This window comes from Typopeltis vanoorti, chromosome 20 (genome assembly GCF_054136105.1).
Source record: "Typopeltis vanoorti isolate ZY-2024b chromosome 20, IOZ_Tvanoo_1.0, whole genome shotgun sequence".
Lineage (NCBI taxonomy): Eukaryota > Metazoa > Arthropoda > Arachnida > Uropygi > Thelyphonidae > Typopeltis > Typopeltis vanoorti.
Window position 1 is genome coordinate 20,399,679 of NC_143568.1, and position 27,292 is coordinate 20,426,970.

Consider the following 27,292-nt stretch of genomic DNA (forward strand, 5'->3'; position numbering starts at 1 on the left):
TTACAAGATTTGAATAGACTTAGTGAATGGGCACGTGTGGAGATGTCACTTCAATCTTACAAAATGTAAAGTTTTAAAATTTGGAAAACAAGGTGGGATATAAACAACAAATTACACGATAACCACAGTAATTAACTTTAATGAAATGAAAGTACAGATATTTCGTACTGAAAATAACAGTACATCATCAACGTAGAAACAAGCAAATCAAAGAAACAGAATTACAAGGTATATACAACAATTGGTTTACTAATTAAAAACTGTTGCCACATACTAGCAATTAATATATTAATAAATAATATTATTAAAACTATTTTTGATGGTAACGTAGAATGAGGATCTCCCAAACTTTTGGGAGAGAGAGACAATCATTACGATTCAGATTTGGGCAATGTGAAAGGACTTCACAACTTTCTTTGAAAAACCATTCATATTTAAACCTATTTCTATGGAGAAGATGTGTAATTAATTCTTTTTTCCACACAACAGCCTGTCTGCCCAAAGGATGACAGATTATATTCACAAGGTATCTGATAAACACCAGTTAAGGATAGTGACAGAGGTGACAGTTTGTCTTTTGTGGATGGCAAATAAGGTGATGTCATCTGTTGCTATCTATAAAAGACAAACTGTCACCTCTTTCATTAGCTGGCATTTACCAGATACCTTGTGAATGTAATATGACATACTTTGGGAACATAGGTCATTCTGTGGAAAAAGGAATTAATGAACATCAATATTATATCGAATACATGAAACATCAAAAGTCTGGTCTGGCACAACATGGTATTGACACTAATCACAGTATTCAGTGGGATGAAGCTCTTCTCCATAGAAGCAGTTTTAAATATGAATGCCTTTTCAAAGAACGTTGTGAAGCCCTTTTACATAGACTAAATCTTAATCGGAATGATTCTCTCTCACAAAAAGTTTGGGAGATCCTCATTCTATGTTACCATCAAAAATAGTTTTCATAATATTATTTATTGATATATTGATTTCTAGCATTTGGAAACAGTTTTTAATTGTATGTACATTGTATTCCTGTTTCTTTGATTTGCTTTATTTTTCTACGCATTGATAATGTACCGTTATTTTCAGCATGAAATATCTGTACTTTCATTTCATTAAAGTTAATTGCTGTGGTTATCGTGTAATTTGTTGTTTATAGTCATGCCACAGGTATCTTTTAAAGATGAATGTAGAATTTACTTTTGGTGGAGATATGTTGTTGGAGGTGAAGGATTTAGACCAGTGATGGCGAACCTTTTTACCTAGGTGTGTCAAACATCTTTTTTTTTTTTTTTTTAAATATTGACGTTGTTGATGTGCCACTTGCATACATGCATTATAAATTTAACTACTTAATCATAGATGGTGACTTATACATATCATATTAGGCTATGTATTTAATAGGACATTGATATACAATCTATGAATTCATATTATACAATTAATTTAATAAACTGAAATTACTGAAATTAGTTTTTTCATCAGAATACCAATATTTTTCAATATCCAAGGTGTGTCACCTGAAACCGTCAAGTGTGTCAGTGTTGACACACCTGTCATAGGCTTGCCATCACTGATTTAGACCCTGGGGTGGATATGGATCTAAATATTTAGAGGACACATTGCCAAAATAGTGAGGACAACACAATGAATTCTAGCAGTGATGCAGAGGACACTGACTTGTAGAAGCAAGGAGATTCTGATTCCATTGTGTAAGGTTTTCATTAGGCATATGTTCACAGATTTGGCCACCTGCTTTTTGAAAAGGATGAAGAGATATTGGAAATGGTACAAAGGCAACTGACTAAGATGGTTTCTGGTCTCTGAAATGTTGAATGTGAAGAAAGGTTGAGAAGATGCAATTTGTAGAGTCTAGTGGATAGGAGGAAGAGGGATGATATGATATAGATGTACAAGGTGGTAAGGGGTTATAATAGGATTACCATCAAAGAGGTTTTTCATAAAATGGTGGTGAGAAGAGGAGGTCTTCCCTGGAAGGCATCAGTGAGAGAATGAGAAGCTAGTATTTCTCATGGAGGGTTGTGAATGATTGGAATGTTGTTTGAGAGTGCAGCATCTGCAGAGAAATTCAACGTATTTAAGGTATGATATGATGAGCTGTGTGTATGACATAGGAACCTCCTACAATGAGTTTGTCTCCATGGGAGTCTTAAGATTAAGATGATGATAATAATTATTATTTATTCTAAACGCTTTCTTTTAAGGTTACACAGTGGTCAGCATTCATAGTGAAGAATTTATGGAGACACATGTTAGAATAATCACTTTACTTAACATTAAGCAAATAACAATTGACTGGAAAGGCACTAAGTCCCTACACTACCAAAACCTGGTTTGAAAGAAAATATAAAGAAGCTTGTGAAATACTAAAACACCATCCAAATCTGAACAAAAATGATGGATTAATTATTCCAAGAATGTGGAGGATCCATCTTCAACACATATAGCAACCCCAAACAGAAGAAAATCTCAATACTAAAGAACTATAGGAAATTGTTTAATGTAGTTCTGTTTTTTTTTTATTTTCCTCACCAGAAGTCAGGCTAGGATAAATGATTAACAAACATTGAAATTGATTTTACTTTTGTATAGTGCAGTGGCATGTAGCTCGTATATTGTACATATGTATGTTTTCCTGATGATGACCTCAATACAGAGGTCAAAACGTTAGTTGTTACCTGCTTACAACTGACGTTTTGACCTTATTTTTTAACACTGATTTTTTTTTTATCTCGCACATTCTAGCTATTTTACTATTCAAGATAAGTTATATCAATTAATACAGGATCGTATGGCTGTGGAAAGTTCTTTCCCATCTACATGTGCTAATTATTTTATAGAACATTCTGAGTAGTATCTCCCCCAAACCTGCTGTTGCTGTGTGGAATAGATAAGTTGTCTTTGCTATGTGGACTGATTCTCTATCTTCCATATTTTTGTTACAAAGATTTAGGCAGTCGATCCATCAAGGTTGCAGTTCACTTCAGAAATAGTGGGAAACCTTCATTACTGTTTTTTAGATCTTCTGATTCTTCAGCAACCTGATGGAAGACTTCAGGAAAAAAATCATACAAATCATTACATCCATGTCAAAAATCTCGCTCTCTTAAAACACTGGCTCATTGTGCACACTCCCTGTGCTCTGTTGAGGCATTGCTACATCAGTAACTACAATGAGAAAATTTACATTTGTAGCTAATGGTTTCAATGAATCCTTTATGAACAAAGAGATCGGTAAATACAGAACTCCATCTTCCTCTCAAGATAAAATGAATCAAATTTTGTATATTAAAGGAATATATGAATATCTAACATTCTTAGGCTCTTTAATATTCAAGTAGTGTTTCATCCTCTCTGCAAAATTTCTTCTTTTCATACATCAGCCAAAGAACTCCTTAAAACATGCCGTCCTTTGGAAGAATGTCCTGCACAAAATAAGTTTCTGATAACTTGGTAAAGAAAGTTGAGGCATTATGACATTAAATCAATGTAATCTATAGGTTTGATCAATTACATTTATCCTTCTGAAGGGGAAGTAGTGCTTCCTAATTTTCTCATCATAACAAAATTTTTTTTTTTTATTTGGACTAAAGTCCAAATTTCAACACTGATGAATAAAACATCAGTGATGTGCACATGGCACATGAACTTTTGTTATGTTAATCTCATATGAAAGATATCTACAAAATGTGGGTGAAAGTTTCATTCATAATTTTTCATGTAAGGTATATCATTAACTAAGAGTTAAAATCTTATTTGATACTGCCATGTGTTCTCTTTTAAAAATGCAGGAAAGAACAATTACATTTCTTATGAAATTATTTTATATATCTATATGTTAAATTCAGTGTGAACTTCTGAATTCATTTCCATTTTTCAGTTCCCTTTGGAGGTATAAATAATTACACTAAAGGCAGATAAAATGGAATAATAACATTTCGATATTGTAAGCGACAGCTTCATCACTCATTCCAGCTGGATATGTGGCATGTTACAATGATAATAAGAATAATAATAATTAAACTAAAACAAAACTTGCTTGAATCCGCGCGGTTAGCCTAGTGTTATGCGCTTCGCAACCATATGCCTGGGGAAGGAGTGTCCTAGGTTCGATTCCCGTCGGTGACGTGAGGAGCTGAAGGATCTTCCTCAGCCATAGCCAAGTTAGCCAGTCTTGGGCGTGGACAGCAGGGTTTTTTCCCCAGTTTATTCTGGGGTTTTTCATCCCGCAAAGCAGACAAACTGACCTTGAGAACTTAACACTACAGGCCATAGGATATACCGGGGCATAGGGCTGACCACCTTATCCTGTAAACGGATTGAGGTCCAATGATCAAAGGACCCTCGACACCGCAAGGTAAAAGAGAGTATAAAGAAGATGAGATGAGACAAAACTTGCAAGAGACACAGAAATTAATGTAGTGATTGAATTCACAGAAAATAATGTTTTACTCATCAGAATCAGGGTCCCCTGGACCAATACACGATTTTCAACGTGCTGACCTTTCTTGTGTACAACAAATTGCATCTGGTGTGCAACATGCTCTACAGCTGAGCCTAAGGAGTCGGATTGGATGTTCATAACAGCCCGTTTTATGTTCTCTTTCAAGACATGCAAGTTGGGAATGCCACCAACATACACAACCTATTTCAAATACCTCCACACCCAAAAGTCACATGGAGTGATATCCAGGGGATTGAGGCGGCCATGCCATTGGAAAGAACTGACTGATAACCCTCTCATTACGTAAAAGGTGCTGTACTGAATGTTCAATGTGTGGCTGTGCTCCATCCTGCATAAAAATTATGGAGTCCAAACATTGTCTTTGCTGCAATGCAGGAATGAGAAAATTTTCCATCATTCCTCGGTAAATCTCTCCAATAATGGAGCAGGTTACAGGACCCGTAGGGATAATACGCTCAAAAAAGTATGGTCCTATTATGAAATCCAGCTGTGAAGCCACACCACACGGTTACTTTTGGAGAATGGTACTTGCTGGATCGCCTTTGGGATATTCAGATGCCCAAATTCTGCAGTTGTAAGTGTTGACTGACCCATTAAGATAAAAATGAGCCTCATCACCCCACAATATTTTCCAAGGCCAGTCATTGTCGATCTCCATTCGGGCAAGAAACGTTAGCATGAAGGTCATGCACTTATCATTATCTGCAGTAGTTAGTGCTTGCCCACGAATGAATTTATACGGATAGAAGTGAAGCATTTTCCTTAAGATTTTCCAGACTGTACAATAAGCCATATCAAGTTTGCGAGCTATGGCATGAGCACTTCGACCAGTACTGGTCCCTGTGTCATCGAACACCGCAGTAGCAACGTCTGTTACTGTCTCTTCTTGCACTGCTTTCTGTCCTCTGCCAGGTTTAACTCCTAGTGATCCAGTTTCTTCAAACTTCTTAATCATATCTCTCAGTGCTATAGCTGACATAGGACCTGTATGCAGGTTATGAAGCCTTCTAAATTCCCGAAGGGCCGCTATGGCATTGCACTGTTTAAGGTAAAACAACTTAACAAGTAAAGCATGCTGAGGCAAGATAAGATGCATATTGAGCACAATTCGTCAGTCATTCGAATAACTGCCTGAACGTTCCCAATCCCTTTTTAAGTGGAATTCGTGGCACTGCTGTCACATATGCAAGGTAAAATTTGCATAATCTTTTTTACCCGCATTTACTGCAAATATTTGGCTGCTTTCGGCTCTGCCAGCATCAATATTTCACCTATCGGCAACTTTTGGTACTAAATCTTTTTTTTCGTGGAATTCATCTCCCCATGCCTTCGAAAGTCTCGATATAAAATGTGGTCTCGTTCTGTGTATTAGTTTTAGCTACAGATATCTCCAAAGAGGGAAAGTTAATTTATGGTCACCCTGTACGTTGTAAATACATGTACAGGGTGGCCTGTACATGTATTTACATGTACAAAAAGGCTGGTTTCTACATACTGATGATGTAGTGTTATTTTCGGTATGAAATATCTGTAAGGCTTGTTCATGGTACTGTATTACCATTTTACAGACTGGTTAGCTGAGTGAATAGTGGATCTGCTCTACAGTCAATGAGCTGTATGTTCAAATCCCACATAAATGTTTGTGGAAATCTTTGGGATAAAGCCTTTCAGAAACATTTTTTGTTGACAAGTGCGAGACCCACTTCCCTGCTATTTATTGGAGATCTTATATCGAAAGACTTCCATGTTTGGTCTCTAGAGTATAGGAACCAGTATTATCTAACCATTAGCCACTTATTTAAATATACAGTGTTTCCTGCTTTTTTATGGGTGGGATTCACATTTAAAAAAAAAATGAATATGCTGTGTTCATTTTATGATAATTTTAAATCGGATTAAAATTATATAACTAATTTTTCTTTTTCTTTTTTATAATCAGGATGGAATAAATTTTATTGTGATGTTACATTCATGCTTGGTAAAGAAATTACCTGCTATATGAAAATGGCTTGGATATTCACTCCTCTTATATTAAGTGTAAGTATTCTGACTTATTTATGCTAACCGTCCAGTCAAATTATTCTCATTGGACTGCTAATTCTGATGACATGATAATTAACACGTTCATGCTGGACTACATAATAGCATATGTAGTGCATCAGGGCAAAAACTCATCTGAAAACATTCGCATGCATACTGCATTGAAGGGACACTAACTTACAAGTTCTTCAATATCAGTAAGTCTAATTCCATTTTATGTAAAACAGGGTGCCCGGTTTCAATATGAATCATTTGTTGATTTCATGCATCGAAATTATATACAGATGCAAAATTACAATTCTAACTTATGTCCTGTTGTAAAAATGTCAGTATATTATGAGCTGGTAGTTTCATTTTTTTTTTCTTATATTATAAACTCAAGCAGTACTGAAGATTCATTAGTGTGCAAAAAAAACTCCACTGATCACATAACTTACATTTATTATTTATTTATTTTATTTTACCAATATGCTACCCATCATTTGTGGGTATAAAAAAAAGGAAAAAATCTATTATATAGGGATTCAGGTTTTTTTTTTAGTATTACTTTATTCACTGTTAAATAAAGTGAATAAAGTAAGACAGACTATAAATGTGCAAACAAAAAAGAGTAATTTTCTGCAGTAACACATGAGAAATGCATTTCAAAAGGTTTCAGAATTGATGACTAGAGAGTTTGTTTTACATAGTGATTACATAGATATTAGAGAGGGCAAGAGATTCATACCTTTAAATAATGAATGTTTTTGATGTTGAAAGCATATGAACCTATGAATAAAGTTTGAGACCTCATCCTACTTATTGAAAAAACTCCGGTACTAATATACTTTTTTTGGCACTTGGCACTGATGTTTCTATAGGTTCTTCAACCTCAGAAGTATGGAGTTGATATAAAAATAAATGAATCTAACATCTTTTATTCCACAAGGATGTAGATGGAACTCTTTTAGCCCTAACTGACTTTTGGAAATTAGTGGGTAGCAGATGTACACATTTAGTGTTGACAGTAATCAAGTTTAGGATTCACAACAGTTTCAAGACATTGGAATGAGAATATGACAACTGCCAATGTCTCATATTCCTTAACTTTACCTAGTATATTATTGTCTGAGTTCTAAGTCAATTTTTTTGAGTTGTAGGATTAAACTCATGATTCTGGAGAAAAGAATCCCGTGTGCATAAGAGATGGACTAATTCAGGAGATATCTCAAAAGAACAGCTTAGAAAAATTCCTATAGTTGGTTTCTAGAATGAAGCCTATACTACCTTAGGAAGTATGTAACAGAGGTCATCTTATCAGAGGTTGTTATTACAAATAAGTTAAATCTCCCTCCAGTTGGTGAGAGTGACGATGAAGTGATTACCTGGGTAGTTGCCAGGTAAATATATAATAAAGGGTTACAGCATTTGTTATGTTTGAGTAGTAATGTCATGATCATCACTGTGGTCATGGAGTTGTGCAATATCATGAATCCGAACATTTCCAGAGCTGAATACAGGCCTTGTCTTTTGTTTCAAATAGACTGCTGAAAATTTTTAGTCTCACAGTAAACATCTATATTTATTGTTCCTCAAGGCATAGGTTGACTGAGTAGTTAGCATATCCGCTCTCCAGCCAAAAGGCTGTGGGTTTGAATCCCACCGTGGGCATGAATGTTTGTGATTGTCTGTGAAAATACTAGTGGTGGTGGTAGATGGTGTTGGTATAGATGATGAAAGTAATTGCGGTTCATTGTGGTTGGTGGATGTGGTGGAGAAGGAGAGTTGTGGAGTAGGTGCCCTTCCTTGATGAGTCTTTGGACTATCTGGAGGTGTTATGTAATAATAAGGTCAATTAGCAAAACACATATGAAGGGTAGGGGAGAGGTGGAAAAGAGATATGATAGAATTTTAAGTTAATGAGAGGATATTACCAGATTTTAACACCAAGGGGATTATAAAAAGAATGGAAGGTGGAAGGATAAGAACCAGAGACTATACCTGAAAGTTGTGTAAAGGTGTTGTCAAGAAGAGTCTGAGGTGGGGGGGTACAGGTTTTATATGAAAAGTTGTGGATGAGGGGAATGCATTGCATTGTAAATGCTTAGAGCATTTAAGAGTTCAAGGTTCATTATGATAATTATGTTACTAGTTATATGGAGGTCCCATGATGAGCCTTCTTACTCACTAGAAATGAGTAAGTGAGAAGTGAGTCTTTAGGTGATATGATTTTTGTCATCCAATATGAGACCATACCCTGCTTATTACAGGCCTGAAATAGCTTGAAAAAATGCCGCGTTTGTATTCTAGAGCAGAACTACCAGATCAAGTAAATTATAATAGACAAATTATTATTAACATCTGACCTCCCTGGAGTCAGACTCATCCTGAAAAGTACACACTATCACAAGCACATCCAACCATGCCTAAACTGAATCAATGCGTCTGCATTCAACTCACCAACCACTCCCCATGTAAAGAACTTTTCCTCACTCCTCTGCTCACATCCTCCTTATACAGTTTCCAGAGATGGCACTTATCTTACCCCCCCCCTCTCCCATCCTGTGGAAAATTATTTCCATGTCAGCCTTATAACAATGCCTGACTAACACATGTCTCAATCATATCCCCTCCTACTATTCATGATGCTTTGCAATTTATATTTTTTCAATCTGTCTCCATACTCCACATTCCAGAGACTACTTACAACCTTTTTGAATCTTCTCTGGACCCTTTCTAACATATCATCAACATGAAAACCTGTTGACCAAATCTATGAACAATAATCCATATGGGACCTGATCAAGGCCTTATAAAATGGCATCATAACCTCTTTATTTCTACTTGTCAGGGTCCTCCGCATCATTGCCATTATCTGATGTGATGTCTTCACAACTTGTGCAGTGTGACCCCTGAATTTCAGGTCCTTGTCCACCAACACTCCCAGGTCTCTCATCTCCTCTATTTCCTTTAAAGTTTTCACACCAAGAATATACTTTGCATCCCATCATTGCTTACCAAATGTCAAAACATTACACTTCACAACATTGAACTGATAGTTCCACTTACCTGCCCATTCATAGAATCTATTCAATTCCTCCTGTAAGGCATAACATCTGCTTGACTCTGCATTGCTCTCCCCAGTTTTGCATCATCTACAAACAGTTGCATATCATCAGTCAAACCCATCTCAATATCATTAATGTACAAACTGAACAATAGTTGCTTCAATATAGATCCCTAAGTCACCACTAGTTACTTTCCTCTTTTGGGATACTGTGTCCCCCAATATACAACTTTCTTATGCCTATCTGACAGCCAGTCACAGATCCAACTCACTAGTCTGTTATTTAATCCCATCCGTTTCTGTTTATGTAACAGCTTGTCATGTAGCAGGCTATCAAAAGCTTTTGCAAAATCTAAGCATACTACTTTATCTGAATCTACTTTATCCAAGATATTTGTCACCCTGTTATAGCACTTAAGTAAGTTGGTAAAGCATGATCTCCCTTGAACAAACCTATGCTGTCAACCACAGAGAATACTGCTGTTATTAACACATTTCTGTATCCAAGTTCTCACCAATCTCTCCAGTACTTACCTGAAGCACAACTCTGGATTACCCTATAATTTGTAGGCCACAGCCTTATTCCTACCTTTATACAGTGTAAAAATTTTACCTTGTCACGCTCTTGGAACCTGTGCCGTTGTAAGGCACTTATTGAACAGGCATGCCAATACTACTGCCAGTTTTCTTAAATATTCCCTTAAGACACATGTCATCAAATCCTATTGCCTTATTGACATGAAGTTTATTCATTTCCTCATATGCCTCCTGCTCACTCACAATTAAGCCATCCTCTCCTCTACAATTGAGTTTCATGATTTCACATGATGGGGATGAAACACTCTTATGAACTGTTCACTGAACAATGTCTTCTGAAGCAGTTATGCTTCTAGTATTTTCATTCATTAACATCACCTTACCATAATCATTCTTTAAAACTCTCTAGCATATTTTTTTTTTGCTTGATTTCCTTTTTTCTGCTCATACTGTAGTGTTACTGTTCTTACCAACTGAGTCACCTTCCTGGTCTTTCCTTCATACTCATGCAATTAATTTCTATTATTATTCATCTTGTGCTGCCTCCATAGTATCCTGTTCTTCCAAATTTCATGTTCAATCCCTTTATTCATCCATTTAACACCTACTTTATCTGGTGTTTTGACCTTCAGAATACATTTGCACATCACTGCTAAATATCTTTTGGTCAATTCTCATGTAACATTTATCTCTCTTCCACTTAACACTTCATTCCATGCTGTTGCTCCAAGCTGTCTCCTAAGCTTTTCATAATCACCTACCTTGTAATTCTAGATATATCTTTCCTCACAGAAGTTTTCATATGACTAGCTAAAATCCAGTTTATCAATTCATGATCAATCTCGCCAACTGGAGGGAAGTACAAAACCCCACTCAGAATCGCATCTTCTGATGAAATTATCAGATCTAAAACTGTTTATCCTCATGTGCCTTCCTTTATTTTACATACTGCCTAAGATGGTTGTCTCTCAATAAGTCAAGAAAATCAGTTTTCTCATTCCCAGTGCTATCTCTTCATTCCAATCTATTCTGCCATAATTAAAATCATCCTAATAATCACCCCTTGTTCACCAACTTAAATTGCTTCATTTCTTCACCACCACTCTCCACATTCCCTGGCTCTAGCAGCATCTAACTAAATATCTCTTCCTGTCAACCTCCATCTCACACCATACCGACTTCAAAACCATTGTCACTATTTGCATCTTGCATCTACACTTTATATAGACTTAATTTGACTGTTACCATCAACAACCCCCCCCCTCCTTCTTGTCCTTTCTATTGTTACCCTTCCATTTCTATTCCTATCAGGATATCATCCTTATCCAATCATGTTTCACTTATTCCAATGATCTTGGATCAAATAAACTAAATTAATTAAGCCATTTCATCCTTTATTTTTGATGCTCTTGGTTTGTAAATAAACACAGCAATTCACTTTAGGTCTGTAACTAGTCCTGCCATGCAACTTGTAGATTGTGATTGTCCCCACACCTGACCATTCCCAATTGCATTTATCACCACTCACCGTATCTTTCTCTTCAGATGCAATTACATCCTGTACGTCCCAGGCCATCACAATGCCCATACTGATCCTCATACACACATTCACTAATCCCAACATCCACTTTCCATATACTCTGTCTTCAGGGCCGCATTTACCATTAGGCGCAAGATGGGGGCCTCATTTTAAAACCTTACTCCTCACAAAGAACAATAAAAAAAACAGCGTAGTTATAGTTGCAAAATACTTATTTTTAAATATTAAATTCATAATATAAAAACTAGAGGCTGCTGAAAAATTTGTGAGGCTTCCAGCTTCCATTTGAAATACATTGTTCTTTCCATAGAATATAAAACTAACAGAAACTCTGTATTCCATAAAATTCATATATGTAAGTGCATACCATTTCTTTGCTGGATGTATATACATGTCCAGCAAACCTGGATAATATTCTGTCCACCTGCTGAAAGAACATGGATAAGAAGTGTAGTTTGACTGTCATGTCCATTAAAAGGTGCAATAATCCTTCACGCTGAAAAGAACACTTAACTGCATTACTTGGATTATGTAGTAGCTACGTTCTGTGGCCTACAGCAAGAAACGCAGGTGCTTGCCATTTGCTTGGTAACCGGAATCTAATTTATATCAGACTAAATACCTATGCGTTATATTAATTTTGCTGCTTGTTTTTATCGTATAATTATAGTTTTTAATGGCAGCGTAAAATAAGAAATCATTTCATACTTTTTTCACTTCATATTGTATCACTTTGGAAGATCAATGTCACTATCAATTTTTTTGCTAATTATTTTAATCGCCAATACATTTTAAAATTCTCCTAGAACTTGATTGAAGATAATTATTTTTGTCAAACAATTATTTTATAAATTCATGAAAATCCGAATCTAAAAATGAATACAGCCTCCATTTGTTCCAAATTAAGTTTCCTATTTTATCCATAATCTTAGTTTGAAGGCTAGTTATCATACGTAAATCTTGAATCATATCATGTAATGCATAATTTTTATAATGTAATCTGTAGGTTTTTGCATTTCAACTTACTTGGTTTTCCCACTAATCACTCACTACAAATCAAAATAAACGGCAGTTATGAAGTCAACTGTTATGTACATATTTTTGGCTAATTTCGATATTATGCGGCAGTTTTGAAGTAGCGATATTTTCCCTACAGTTTATCATTTGATACATGTGTAGGTGCATGTGTCAAAATGAAATTTTATTTCCAAAATTTTCATAACAGAATTAATTCGCCTTTAATGGCTAACCCCCCCCTCCCAAAATTATCACCACACACATACACACTTTCTTTTTGTTTGAATTCGTTATTTTTCCAAAGTAATTGTACTGTTGCAGTTTTAAACAAAAGACAAAGGCATAGAATCTCTGATAAAATACCACTGGATATAAATTAAAAAGACTCGCAATCGAAAACCCCAAGTAATGCAGTTTAACACCATTTGTTGTTCATAAAAAAAATAATAAAATAAATCGTTCCTAAAATTGAAATGTGCGACCCATATAATCTTATTTTGCAAGGAAAGGAAGCAAAATGTCATATTTATTTCAATAAATGTTATTTAAAAAATATAAATATTTGACATAATATTTCCAATGCAAACAAACATTTTGATTATTTATTTTCGCACATGCGAAATTCGTTTTTATTTGGAAAGAGACACAATAAGTAAATTGTGCAGCAAAAAAGGGTCAGTCTAAGAAATACAGTGCACATAACTACAATAATCCGTTAACAGCGGAGGGGTAATTCCATTTTAACAGATAGAATGCTGATGAAGTTTCATCAGCATTCTTCCTTTTTATTAGTCAAAGGGATTTTGAGTATATTTGCGAACAGATATATTCAACATAACTTAGCCAGTTGTAAAAAGTGCTGCATTTGAAGAAATATTAGCGGCATAATAATAAAATAGCAAAATTCATAATGTTTCAGAATAACTTGATAATTTTGATAATACTAAAAGAAGATGAGACACATCTGTAGAAATCGATTATTATTATTAGAGTCCTTTTAATTATGAACTCTATAAAGATATACTTAATAAATTTGTATTTTTGTGTTTTTAAATAAATAAACTAGTTTCATTTTGTCGCAGATGGTTTTCGCTGGACTACCTGGACTTTTAGACTATTGTTCTCATCAATTTTGCAAAAACTCGATTGTAGCTTAAATATTCCAAAGCACATTACATCGATTTTTTTTTACTTAGGTCAAGTCCCATAAGAATGTTGTAAAAAATAACCTTTTTTACAAATTGTGTATATTTAAGTTAAAGGATATTACATCCCATATTGTTTCATAGCCGAATAAGAAACTCAGAATTTCATACTGAATATAGAAACTATATAAAGTTAGGCAAGTCCAAACGTAAGCAAATACCTGGATAGTGCAACACCTGACCCATTTGGTAGTGCAACACTGAGGCAACTCATAGTAAGGGTGGAGCAAGCTCACTATTCTTGGTATTTACCCATAATGTGAAACTCAGCTCCTAGGAACTGTATTACTGTTCTACATTATGAGAGAAGGTCACTACCCAGACCGGTTTCAACCTTTATTGAGGTCTCATCGGTGAGTAGGTAGACCTAGTAATATCAAATTTGTAGCGAACAGAACTTACATACCCTACTATGAGAATTGCCTTGCCGGAGCTGTATGTAATAGATGTACATGGCGGCATTTGAAAGGTTGTTTATTACATTTTGTGTGTATGAGAGAGGCTTACAAGCTCTGCACATAAACACCTCCGAAGTCGGTCAGAAAGGTTCAAACAACTTTCCGATGGTTGGCAACTTACAATCAAAAGAAGACACAGAAGAGAACAAAGAGCGGGCCAAACTTGAAACTTAAGATGAAAAAATACTGCCGAATTCTTCAGGGGTTACAAACTTCGTGCGAGGTCTCAGAGAAGGCATAATAAAAAGGGACAGAGCCAAGCATATAAGGCTTCCCAGATCCAGAAGCGCTAGAGAGAGAGAGAGAGAGGGCTTCCCATTCCGAGACGTTGCCAGAGAGGAGCTTCCAGTTCCAGTCTTAAGAGAAGGCTTCGAGTTGCCGAAAAAGAAGATGTTCCAATCGCCAGAGAAAAGCTTCCAGGCTAGAGAGGAATCCCCAATTCGAGTTAGTGGAGGTGGCTAAAAAGGAGGCAGCCGTCCAGGCATCTTTGGCAAGCCCAAGCAGAGGAGAAAAGGCGAGACAAATTACCCGAAACACCTTGGCTCGGAAGTTTTTCTTTCGCCGTGAGAGAATAACTTTTTTTGCTGGAGCTGTATATGAGTACCGCAAGGCGCAATTCACAGTCCGCTATTTTCCCGATGAGATATTTCTGAAGCCAGATTTCCTGAAGGAAGCTCAAGATATCAGATGAAAGAATTACCTTAGACCCTTTTGTGCAAGCCCTTTGACTGAATGTGCGATACAGAGCTTTTGTAAGTTATATACCTTTGTACAATTCCTCTTATAATGTGTTTTAGTTGGACAATTAAGATTTAGATTAACAGTAACAAGAAGTGTCATTAAGAGAATCTATTGGCATATTTGATGTTTTGTAAACCTAACTTAATAGAGAGTTAGCTAACCTATTTGCAAGTATATTAGAAGTTTAATAAGTGGAAATTGTAAACAGAGTAAATACTTTTTTGAGTTAAAGAAAGTTTTTGCGATCATTTTGAAACACGTTCCAGAGACAACAGGTTTTTTCTGTGCTGCTGCTATTTGTGTTAATTAGTTGGGTAAGAGCAGTTTCTATATCACATAAATAGAGCATTTGAATTTCAAGTTTATTATTATTTATAAATTAAATTGATTTTTCAGTTCATTTTTTTGTGCATCAAGATTCGTAATTGTTAACGTAATTGTTTATTTTATTTATATGTTTATTTTGGATTTAATAAATATTTATTTCGCTTTTGATAGATTAATACACATAATGATGCCAAGAAAATTTGAATCCGGAGCTAGTAAAAGAAAACAACTTAGAGAAAATGCAAATCCAAAAATTGCTACTTTATTACAAAAATAAAACATTTTTTTTAACAGCAACTTTCAGTGGCCTTTCACTGAGTGCCACTTAGCACCTCTAACTCTATATCCTTACTTTAATCCTATACCCAAGCATCAGTAAAATTTATGTGTGAAGTGTCTTCACAACTGGGCTGCTTATATATAGAGGCTGTTGAGTTTACATCACTTGCCTTAGTATCCCATAATACAAAACTCACTTCTTTTAGATGTATTGCAATGCATTATGGGAAGGATAATTACACCAGTTTTGATCTTTGAGATGCCATCAGTGGAAGCTAGATCCAGAAAGATATTGAGGTTAAATCAATGCAGAAGCCATCTTTTCCATATAAATCTTAAATGAAAGGTTTAATTTGTCATAAAACATTTAATTCGGGATTTAACTAGGATACCGAAATTTCCCAAAGAAGAACTTGTATATGGGTATAAATGAAACTGTAAATAACATATTAGTCCTTTGTTTTGTAAAGTCTTCTAAATTTTTTTATATTGTTAACTATCCTGTGAATGAAAGACAAAAATTGAAATTTTGTGAGAATTGTAATGGAATGGGAAAGGTTAGATCAAAGTTCACAGTGAAATAATCAGTAGTACCGAGTGCAAAAGGCTTAAGTGCCCTGAGGAATCGGTGACGTAGTAGGGAGAGCAGCTAAGCGAGGATATAAGAAGTTGGGTGGTGTGAACTCGGGACTTTTTTTTGCTTCTTCTCCTCTTGGCTTTCAGACGCAGGTGGAAGTCGTTTGAGCGGTCGGGAAGAGCGATGGTCAGCGGCGGCTATGCGGTGAGGTAGTGTTCCAGTCCAGGCATAACAATGGTGCAGATAGACGTCAGCGAGGACTGAAGTTTCATGCTGAACCACAAGGACCTATCCAGGCTGAACAGCCTCACCTCGGCAAGAAGGTGATTCTTGAACGTAATCACCAGTTGGTCATATTCGAAGACAGTGGACCTGAGAATAAAAAGACTTGCCATGTGAATTCAGCAAATTGTTCGAGTGGAGACGCCAGCGTGATCTAAATGGTCGATAATGTAAAACCTTTCTAGTTCCATTGTATTCTGAACAAAGCTAGAGTGTAGAAAAGTGCTGGTATATTATGTGATAGGACTTATTAACTGGTAGCAGGATCTAGTATTTAATCTACTAGCTAATTTTTGTAATTCTAGAGTTTGAATTACAAAAATTGCAGTACAGTTTGATATTGAATTGTTGAGGCATGTCATAGTCTGATAGCTTTAGAATGAATGTAATAATCTCTTGCATAATGTGTTAAATGAATGAGAGTAGGACATCTTAAATTGATATTGTCTTTTAATATGAGGTATTGATTATGGTGAGATTTTGTCTGGTTAAATAGCGTTACAAGCAAGTGTGACTCGGCATAGTTAAGTGTAATTTTGATAATTGTGCAACTTACTATAGAATGAATAAACATTCCTGTTTTCTTTACCTTATAAAATTGCCTGATCTCTGAAATCAATGCACCGCTCATCAAGATTAGAACCTGCACGAATTCAAACATGGGGGATTAGCCACAACTGTATTTTGAACAAGTTCATTAAGAATTTGAAGTTGGGTATATTAATAGCTAAATTACAGAGTCATAGGTTAGTCTAGTTAACTCTCTGACAAGGAGATTTCTCTCGTATAGGAAATAAGATGGCACAGTTGTAACAAACAAATTTTTCTTAATTCTAAAAAAGGAGTTAATTCCAGATTTGCATCTGAAGGTATTTGGCTCAAACCCGAGTCGTTCTCTTTGTTTGCTGAGATTTGCACACATATCCAATAGAAGGAGTGGCCACAGAAAGGATAGAATTTAGCTAAAGCAGATTGTAGTAGTAGCAGGGCTTAAGAAGGACAGAATACTATAACTTAATTAATAAAAAGAGAGTTTAGACAAATATAATTGATGAGATAAGTATATAACAGTAGTAAAATGGTTTATCAGCATATTTTTAAATAACTAAGAATCAGTGAGAACTGTGAAGTTTTTTTGCTTGGTTATTAAGTAAATCATAACAGACAAGAAATTATATTGTTTTAATTCTATACCCAAGCATAAGCAAACAATGTTTGAACATAAAGTATCTTCATAACTAGGCTACATGTATATATACAAATAGAGGTTGTTGATGTCACATCAATTCCTTAGTATCCCATAATGCAAAGTATACTTCCTTTGGAATGTGTATATTGTTAAGCATTATGGGAAAAGTCACTACATTATGGGAAGTGACCCTTTCCATAAATCATAGCAATATTTACATGTCTAAAAGGAATTGTGCTTTGCATTATTGGATACCAAGGGAATTGATGGGAGGTCTGCAGTCTCTATACAAAGTAGCCTAGTCATGAAGTACTTCACATGCAAACTTTGCTTGTGCTTGGATATTATAACTTACTTGATAGCCCACCAACCAAACAAACAAAAAACTTTTCTACAACTTCCAGTTTATCCAACCTTTAGTCCATGGTATTAATGTATTACAGACCCAACCTTTTGTGGGTGGAATTCGTATCACAGAAAACAAAAGTATATGTATCTCCTCAATAAATCTGCTGCACTGTTTCAATAAGTAAATTGCCAACATATAACCTCCTCCTTAGCAAATCCATTCTAAACCTTATCGAGAATTCCACTCTTATCAACCCAGTCCTGATTCCTATCCTTCAACCTTTGCAACACCTGATCTATTAACTCCTAACACCAGCTTAGCCTATCATTCAAAGTCTCAGCTTTCTCATATTTTTTATGAAATGGAACAAATTTGCCCACTGTTTTGGGATCTTGCTTTTTGCAAGACTCTTGTTAAACCAGCATAGCATGTGGTGATATGTCATCAAGTCCTATTACCTTATTAACATTAAATTTGCTTAGTTCTTCTTATACCTTCTGCTTACTATTAGCCCTTCCCCATTCTCAAAGGGCACGATTTCACTTTCATCACATAACATAAAACATACTGGTGAACTGCTCATTAAGTGTTTCATCTACATATTTTCTGCAGTACATTATCTCCCAGAATATCATCCTTTCATAACCATTCTTTTTTTTTTTTTCTCTCTCTACTGGCTTACTGCATATCAAAACTACTTGCTGGGATTTTTCTTGGATTGATTAGCTTATATGGTATTATGCTTCCTTCTCAGCCACATCACTTTCCTGTTGTGCTCTTTATACTTCATGTATCCAATTGTTATCCTGCATTCTTCATGAATGTCTGTCATTGTTTATGAAGTTTACACCTAATTTATTCCTACTCATCTAAGCCTTTAGAATTTTGGTGAAGCAATCAGAAAAGTGGGATTTTTTTTTTATTGCTTCTCGTTTTTTATCCTGAAGAAGTAGGTTTTAATACTTAGAGGGATAGGGCAGGTTCAAGATTTAGAAATCGAAGAATAGAATGTGTTTCAAATACTGAGTACTCTGGATGTCAATAAAGCAATGGGACTGGATGGGATTCCACCATGGGTTTTGAGAGAATGTGCTAAATAACTAACAGCTCCATTGACCTGGCTTTTCAATGAAAGCCTGGCTATGAGAAAGGTACCCAAGGAGTGGAAGAATTGTAAGATAGCGCCATTGCATAAGTAGTAGACTGGAAGTGTCAAACTGTAGACCAGTTTGTATTTCATCAGTAGTTGTTAAGATCTTGGAGAAATTAGTGAGGGATCATTTACAGTGTTGGGCATATCAGTGTAATATTATCTGTGTGAGTCAACATGAATTTGTTAAGGGACTCTTACTTTAGTAATATGATTGCTTTTTATAATAAAGTGACAAGAGAAGTTGATAAGGGAAAGGCATATTCTGCCATTTTTTTTGGATTTTACAAAGGGCATTTGAAAGGGTATCTTCAACAAACCCATTTCAACCCTGTCATTCTGCCCAACTAAGGGACTGACAAATTAGCTGGCATCTATCAATGTTTTTTTTTTTTTTTATGGAGACCCAGAACTCTCCATGTTGTTGTGCTGTTATAGGGTATTTTATGGGAATGTTATTGACACACAAACACTCTCCCTCATTCTGGTAGCACTGTCGCTGCTTGTCCATGGCTGCTCATTTGGTTGGTGACTCAGCTTTACTCACAGTTATCCACTGTCCAATGGATTTTCACCAATCCACAACCTCAAGGATGTGTTTGAGCATACATTTCTGCCTCAGAAAAACCTAGTTACTGAGCAATAAATGTTTGAAAGTCTTCATTCCATGTATATTATTTCTGGGAAAACTCCCATGTTACTCCTCTTTATAAACTATTATAATTACAGTTATTTTGCCTGCTTCAGTTTAGGAGTACCCCTGTTTAAATGTCATTGGCTATTTACTCATGGATTCTTAGGGCATTATGAGTGTAGATGTACTAAAAAGTATATGTAGCCTAAGGAATAGAAAATTGCACATACCTTTTTCTGGGTGTTGTGGCTTTTCCTCAGTCTGCGATGTCGAAAACTGCAGAGTGTGTGTGTGGGGGGGGGGTAGGCAGTTTGGTAGAATAACTACCCCACCCACACACACACACTCTGCAGTTTTCGACATCGCAGACTGAGGAAATGCCACAACACCCAGAAAAAGGTATGTGCAATTTTCTATTCCTTAGGCTACATATACTTTTTAGTACATCTACACTCATAATGCCCTAAGAATCCATGAGTAAATAGCCAATGACATTTAAACACAGGGGTACTCCTAAACTGAAGCAGGCAAAATAGCTGTAATTATAATAGTCTTCATTCCATTTTGAATCGCCTTGTATTTCCAAAAACTGTCAGGAAAAAATCTTGCCATGAAGATTAACATTTAGTGGGGGGGGGGGGGGACGACTTGTGAGAACACGCTGCCAAAAAAACATTTTTATTTATTTATATGTACAAGTAAGGAAGGGTACACGCTCTACATTACTAATGATATTTTGAGATAGGAGAAATATCATTTTATTGGTAATGAACAACACTTAAGAAGAAAAGCCAAACGGCTATTTTTCTGGCGAAGTTGATAAATTAAGGGGATAAAAATCCCTTATTGTTTTTCAGCCAGTATGCGAAACTCTACGATCGAAGACTACAATCTAAGCGTTTCATGCCGACGTACTATCAGCGAAAAGTGACCACTTGGTAGTGCCACACCAAGGCGACTCGATGCAAAGGTGGAGCTAGCTCCTTCACTATTCTTGATATTTTCTCATAATGTAAAAACACACAGCTCCTAGGAGATGTAATACTGCTTTACATTATGAGGGGAGGTCACTACCCAGACCGGTTTCAACCTTTTTTTGAAGTCTCATCAGTGAGTAGCTAGAGTTCGTCGGCATGAAACACTTAGATTGTAGTCTTCGATCTTAGAGTTTCGCATACTGGCTGAAAAACAATAAGGGATTTTTATCCCCTTAATTTAATGAACAACACTGTTTAAAAACTGCTCTATAATGTATATTTCTGAAATGATAATATAAAATTTTCTTTCAGGGAATTTTTGTTATGTATCATGTTACTAGAATAGATGAGAATGATTTGCCATTGGGTTGGATTGCAGTGGGGATTATACTGATTCAAGTTATTGGATGCACATTTGTGGAATTCTTTAAAGCTCCAGAGTTGGAAATTAAAAAGGTGAGAAACCATTTTTGAATAAGTAATTAAGAATAAGACAATTTTGAACAGATAACATAAAAGGTAATAGAACACTAAATAATAGTATCTTATCCACAATTTTTATAATTTGATGTAGTGAATTTCTATGAAGAAAGAATTTAGAAAGTCATAACTGGCTCAAGTTCTAACTGTTGGTTATATCTTTCAGAACTTGAACATTTATCTGTTATTTTTTACAAGAAGGATCATGAATTAAGGCATTTATTTAATCCAGTAGCACCGTTTTATTTATTCTTTTATTATCTTGCATTAGTCCTGTGGAATAACCCAGTTAATTGGTAATATCTTTCTCCTTTTTTTAATTAAATGGATAAATTCTTTCCTCAAGGGCCTTGTGCATTTGGCACTTCATTATTGACATACCATAAACTTGTGAGTGAATGAATAAGGAGTCTTTGCTTAAGACTCCTTATTCATTCACTCATACAAACATACAGTACCTTGAAATTAATGGGTCAAGGCATTTCTAATTGTTTTCTAATATTTTGCTGTAGGGACAAAGTTAACATATTTCCTCTATGAATCAAATATACACAAAATATCAACAGCTCAAGAAAACCAGCTAATCTTGTCCTTAAACTTCAAAGTGAATACTCTTTGTTGCATTCAATTCTTTATCAGTCCAATCCTGCATGTTTTCTTAAGGAAAATAGAAGAAAACTAGCAGCCTGTGTTATTTTGCTCAGTTCACACATTAAAGACAATGTTAATCCATAATTGTATTTTATTGTAGATACATTTTTTGTCTATTGCCTTACTAACATCTTGTTTACTTAACTCCCATATACCCCTTGGTTGCTCACATTGTCTTCTCTCATTTCATTCTATACACTTCAGCTTCTTTACTGTGTTCTCCACAAAAGTTATGAATCCCCTCTTTCATCCGTTAACATTATCTTACCATAATCATTTTTCTTTCTACTTGCCACATATCAAAAATAACCTCCCAAGGATATTTCTTGACCTGATTTGCTAATTTCTTCTCATTCTGTACTGGAGCAAATGCTCAAAGCCCTGTTTTTTAGTGTGTGTTAATGACCTAGTTTTCGTGTTGGATGGTTGCAAGAGTTTAAGTGTATATATTGGCCAGTCTGTGTAGGCTTACTTACAGTAAACAGTGAAGGAAAGACTGTCAGAAGGAAGTTGTGTGACAAGTGTATTTAAAAAAGTAGGTGTATTCTGACTTTCAAGTTCAATTGTGAATTGTATGTGTTTGTGTTGTTTGTTTAGGTGGCTGAGAAAAGTGTCTGATGTCCGGCGGCCATGGGACCAGATAGTGAAAACGTCAAATGTACAAGAGCCAGTGAACAAGCAAATAAACACGAATTAAAAGTTATCAGCAGTACCTTCCTGAAAAATGGCTACAGCAAAACTACCATTAACAAAATTCTTCACAAAACTCCACTTAAAAACAAAAATAAACTGGATTACAATAAAGCTGTAGCCATTCCATACATTAAAGGGATATAAAATAAACAGAATACTACAGAAATACAACCTTAATGCCACCTTTAAACCTCCTGGAGTACACCGTATTCATTGCACGTGTAATTTGCCGTATATAGGTGAAACAGGATGCACAGTTCCTATCCGAAAAAAGGAACATAAACGACACGTTAACTTTAATAACTAACTAATCTGGCCTTTCTGATCATGCCCTAAATATTCTTCATAGAATTGACTGGAAATGCACCTGTTGTTTACATAACACCAAAATGTGGTATGTGTGAAAATTTAAGGAGGCCTGTGAAATTCTTATCAGCCACTCTAATCTTAACAATAATGGCATACTATTTGAAATGTACTATAGCTTGTCTTTGTATATATATATACTCCAGATGACGACCTTAATATGAAGATCAAAATGCTGGGAAATTAAAGTAATTATTCCTAACACAGTTGTAGTCTCCATAATTTTACTGAAATGAATGCTGATTACCGTGTAACACTAAAAGAAAGGTTCACCACATATATCTGCTCAATCTCAACTCCCACTCGCATCCTGATTTATTACACTCCTATGCTGATCATCACTACTACTTTGAACATCCATCCTTCTCATACAATGTCTCTCTGTCCATCTTGCTTCCCCCCCACTTCCTTTCCCTGTTCTTCTTTCATTGCCATTCTCTCTTCTCTCATACTACTACTGTTTCCATTGCCAAACACTTCACTCTCATCTGTACCACTTTCCCGACCTTTCACATCACCTCTTACCTCTGATCTCTTGCTTGCATCACATGCTCCACTTCCACCTAGGAACAGTTTCCCCAGTTAACTCACTCCAAAGCCATTCAAATGCAATCCATTACATCTGTATAATTGCATTGTTCCCTTAAATACATGCCATACATGCACAAAGTGCACTTCCTTCTCCTCATACAGTTCTGCCAGCATACAATTTATGATTCTTGTTCTCCATCTAAACTCATCTGTCATACTTTGGCAACACAAAATGTTTCTCACTATACTGTTAACTTTCACTCTCCTCAATAACCTCCTGATGTCTGCCCTTACATTGTTCTTATGTTGACTTGGACTCTCTCAATAACCAATCCTCTAACAACGGAATCTTCATACACTGCTACGAATCATTCATCACCTCTTTTTTTTCTTTCATTCTATTATTTTGCACTCATTTCCACTAAATGTTTAACATCACTCTGCTTATTTCTGATTTTATTTTGAATAGCTCTTCAAATCTTGCATTCCAGCAGTTCCATTCTATTTTGCTCTAGTGGTCTTGCTACCTCTTGTTCTGCTGCATCTTTCTTCCATTTTCTCATTCCTACTTCCTTTTCCTTCCATATCACTTACTTTTGTTTCTTCATTCTTGTGCTGTTTCACTCCCTCAGTCTCACTAGCTTTTGTACCATTTCTGTTTCTTTCAGTTCTTCAGTCTCTTTTGCATTTGCTAACTTGTAGTCTAACGAATACTGTACTCTCTCAAATATCATTGGTACAAGTAACCCTAGCACTTTTATGTTTTCATTTTCAGGATGATGTATTATTAAGCTAGGTGCATGTATGCCATATAGCTGACTCTGAGCTCTGTACAGGCCATATCATCTCTCATTTAATCTAAATTTATTTTTGAAAATAAACACATGCATAATAAATTAAAGGTACCAAGAAATTATATTCTTGGTTTAATCCTTTATTCAAGTGTAAGCAAACAAAGCTTGCACCTGAACCATTTTCAGGACTGGGCAAGAAATCTGCAGCTGCTCCCAGAAATCAGCCTAACCTTAATAAATGTGGTTGAATAAAACGTTTCAAAATATGGAAAATGTGAATACATTGAGATCCAAGTTTACATCCAAGGCTACCAACAGGTCCCACAGAAGGCACCTAACCTAGTTAGGACTGTAGTCTTTTATTCACATTTTACTTATTGTGTGTGTGTGTGTGTGTGTGTTATAGGTCTCATGTTGTACTACCTGAAGATGTCTCTGTGACTGAGACAAAATAATGGAAGAATTAAATAGCATTTTAAATCCTTTCTCAGTGCTGTTTCACTCCATTAAGCCTCAACGAGTATTTTCTCTTTCAATCCAGGTGTTACTTTACTTCTGAATAACTCCACAAATGGAATACTTCTAAAAATATTCTGAAATTTTGCATTTTACATAGAGACCAGCAAGACTGATTAGTGACTCATCCCCCATTCTCTCACCAATTCACTCCACTCTTACATTTGCATTTGATATATGCTGTTTTTTTAATGAGAAGTTTAGGGTCACAATTCATCAGATTCTCACACCAGTAATTTCTTAAGCCACAAATTCATAATTGAACTTAAAGCTCTATAGCTATTTAAGCCTAGTATAAACAAGTTTAACTTTCTATTTATCCATGGTACTAATATAATATAGAGTGAAACATCCTGTTAGAAAAGGCCACTTTTGGTGTGTTTTTGAGTTGATGAGTAGACTGAAAATTGTCCAAAGAGGATTCATGCATAATATTGAGATTCTAGAATGCTAAGTGCAAAGACATTCAGAGAAATGATCTGCAGAAATCACACTAAGACAATATAGAAATGTTTAAATACCCAATGATAGAAGAGGCTGTTGATTTCCGCGCGGTTAGCTTAGTGGCTTTGCACTTCGCAACCATATGCCTGGGGAAGGAGCGTCCCAGGTTCGATTCCTGTCGAAGACATGAGGAACTTGAGGATCTTCCTCAGGCATAGCCAAGTTAGCCGGTCTTGGGCACAGGCAGTAGGGTTTTTTCTGCCAGTTTATCTGGCGTTTTTCATCCCGCAAGCAGGCAAACTGGCCCTGTGAACATACGCTTCTACAGTCAAAAATATATCCCCCCCCCCAGTGGCAGACTAGGTGACAGGTCAGTTGGGAGTGGTACTAACAACTAGTCGCATCTAAGCAACACGCAGACCCTGCATAGGAAGCGGGAATAACGCGTAGTGAAAGAAGAAGAGGAGGTTGTTGATTGCTTTAATTGGTTTGATATAAGTTAAACAACCAGCTAACCATCTCTCTCTCTCCTCCATCTCTTTGCATTTTATAAACAGTCATATACAAACAATTAAAAGCATAATATTCCTATAAATTACATGTGTATCTTTCTCCAAATTATTTATATGCTTTGCAGGATTAAAAAAAAAATTCTATGAGGAAAAACACTACTGTCTCCATGTGAGAGAGAAAGGATAGGTTAAACCTAGAGTTATTTAAAACAGCAGTGAGCTGTTTTAAAGAAAGTAAGAAAGGTTGGTAAATGGAATGCATAGTTAGTGAGTGAATATTCACAGACTTACTGAGTGAATGGTTTAAGAGATGGTATATGATTGACATTGTAATAATTAACAAACACACCTCAAGATTCCTTGTAACTTCACTGTCTGATGTTATTTCTTCCAGTATTAATGCTTTATTATTTTTCTTTTCATTTATATTTTAACCTAGCATAAGCAAACAAAAAAATGTCTGTGTGAAATATCTTTGTAACTAAAGCATGAGCATTATTACTTCTTAGTACATATTTTCCAACCCAGTTAAAAATGAATAACAGGCATTAATTTGCCAAAAAATTAATGTCTGTTATTCACTGCTAACTTAGAGGTCAAAATATTAGGAGAAAATATGATGGTGAAACAATTTCTTTACAGAAGCTGTTATATATTTTGAAAGCTAAGCCAGAATGGGGACCTTTGCACCCAGCATACAGGAGCAGATGGTTGCAGTCTCAGGACACATGGCCACTACCTGTTCTTCCAAGAACTGTGGCATATACGAATGCAGCATTTGAAGGGGATAAGCTGAACATCACACTTACTCCACACATTGAAACAGGAAAATTACATCGTGATTATATTCAAGAAGAAGATCTTGCTAAGAGTCTTGCAGAAATATCTACCACAATTTCTAAACGCTCAAGCAAACAAGAGGATTCAGGCAAATCATGAACATTGTTTAAAATGTTTTCTTGTGTATCAGTAAGAAGTAAGTGCAATGAGGTGTTTTTTTTTCTTCTTTCAAAAAAAAAAACAACAACTTAATAACAATAATCATTACAAAAATGAAACAATCAGAAGTCTGAACTGAACTTAAAAAGTTATAAAATGTGGTTTTACTCGCTTATTATGGACACATTGAAGGCTGACTTGGCATTCATTGCTAAATGAATTTTTAATTTGTAAAGCGACAAGTGCTAATAGTTTTGTGGTATTTTGTATATTTTAATTTAATATTTAATAAACCATCCCGTTTTTGTTATTTTAAGTATCACAATAGCATTCATAGATAATATTTTTTTCAATTTCATTATTTATATGTATAGAAAACATGCCTTATGAAAAGATATTTCATGATTATTCTTTCAGTGCATACACAGGATTTTCTGCTGGAAAGCAAATCAAACTTTAGCTCTTGTTACTATTATTTACCAGCATGATTGCCAGTAACAAAAATTCAATTTAAAGATGA

The 27,292-nt window shown here is 35.5% G+C and overlaps 1 protein-coding gene across 1 annotated transcript in view; it reads left to right on the forward strand.

The window, feature by feature from the left end:
• The window catches only part of LOC150095269 (sodium-dependent nutrient amino acid transporter 1-like), a 247,670-nt gene extending 220,671 nt beyond the window's left edge, over nt 1–26,999 (forward strand). Inside the window, exons 14-16 of the mRNA XM_090410475.1 lie at nt 6,438–6,535; nt 21,159–21,302; nt 26,476–26,999. Of these exons, the coding sequence (XP_090266601.1) occupies nt 6,438–6,535; nt 21,159–21,302; nt 26,476–26,772 (539 nt within the window). The 3' untranslated portion in view covers nt 26,773–26,999. The remainder of the gene's footprint in view (nt 1–6,437; nt 6,536–21,158; nt 21,303–26,475) is intronic.
• The last annotated feature ends 293 nt before the right edge of the window (nt 27,000–27,292 follow it).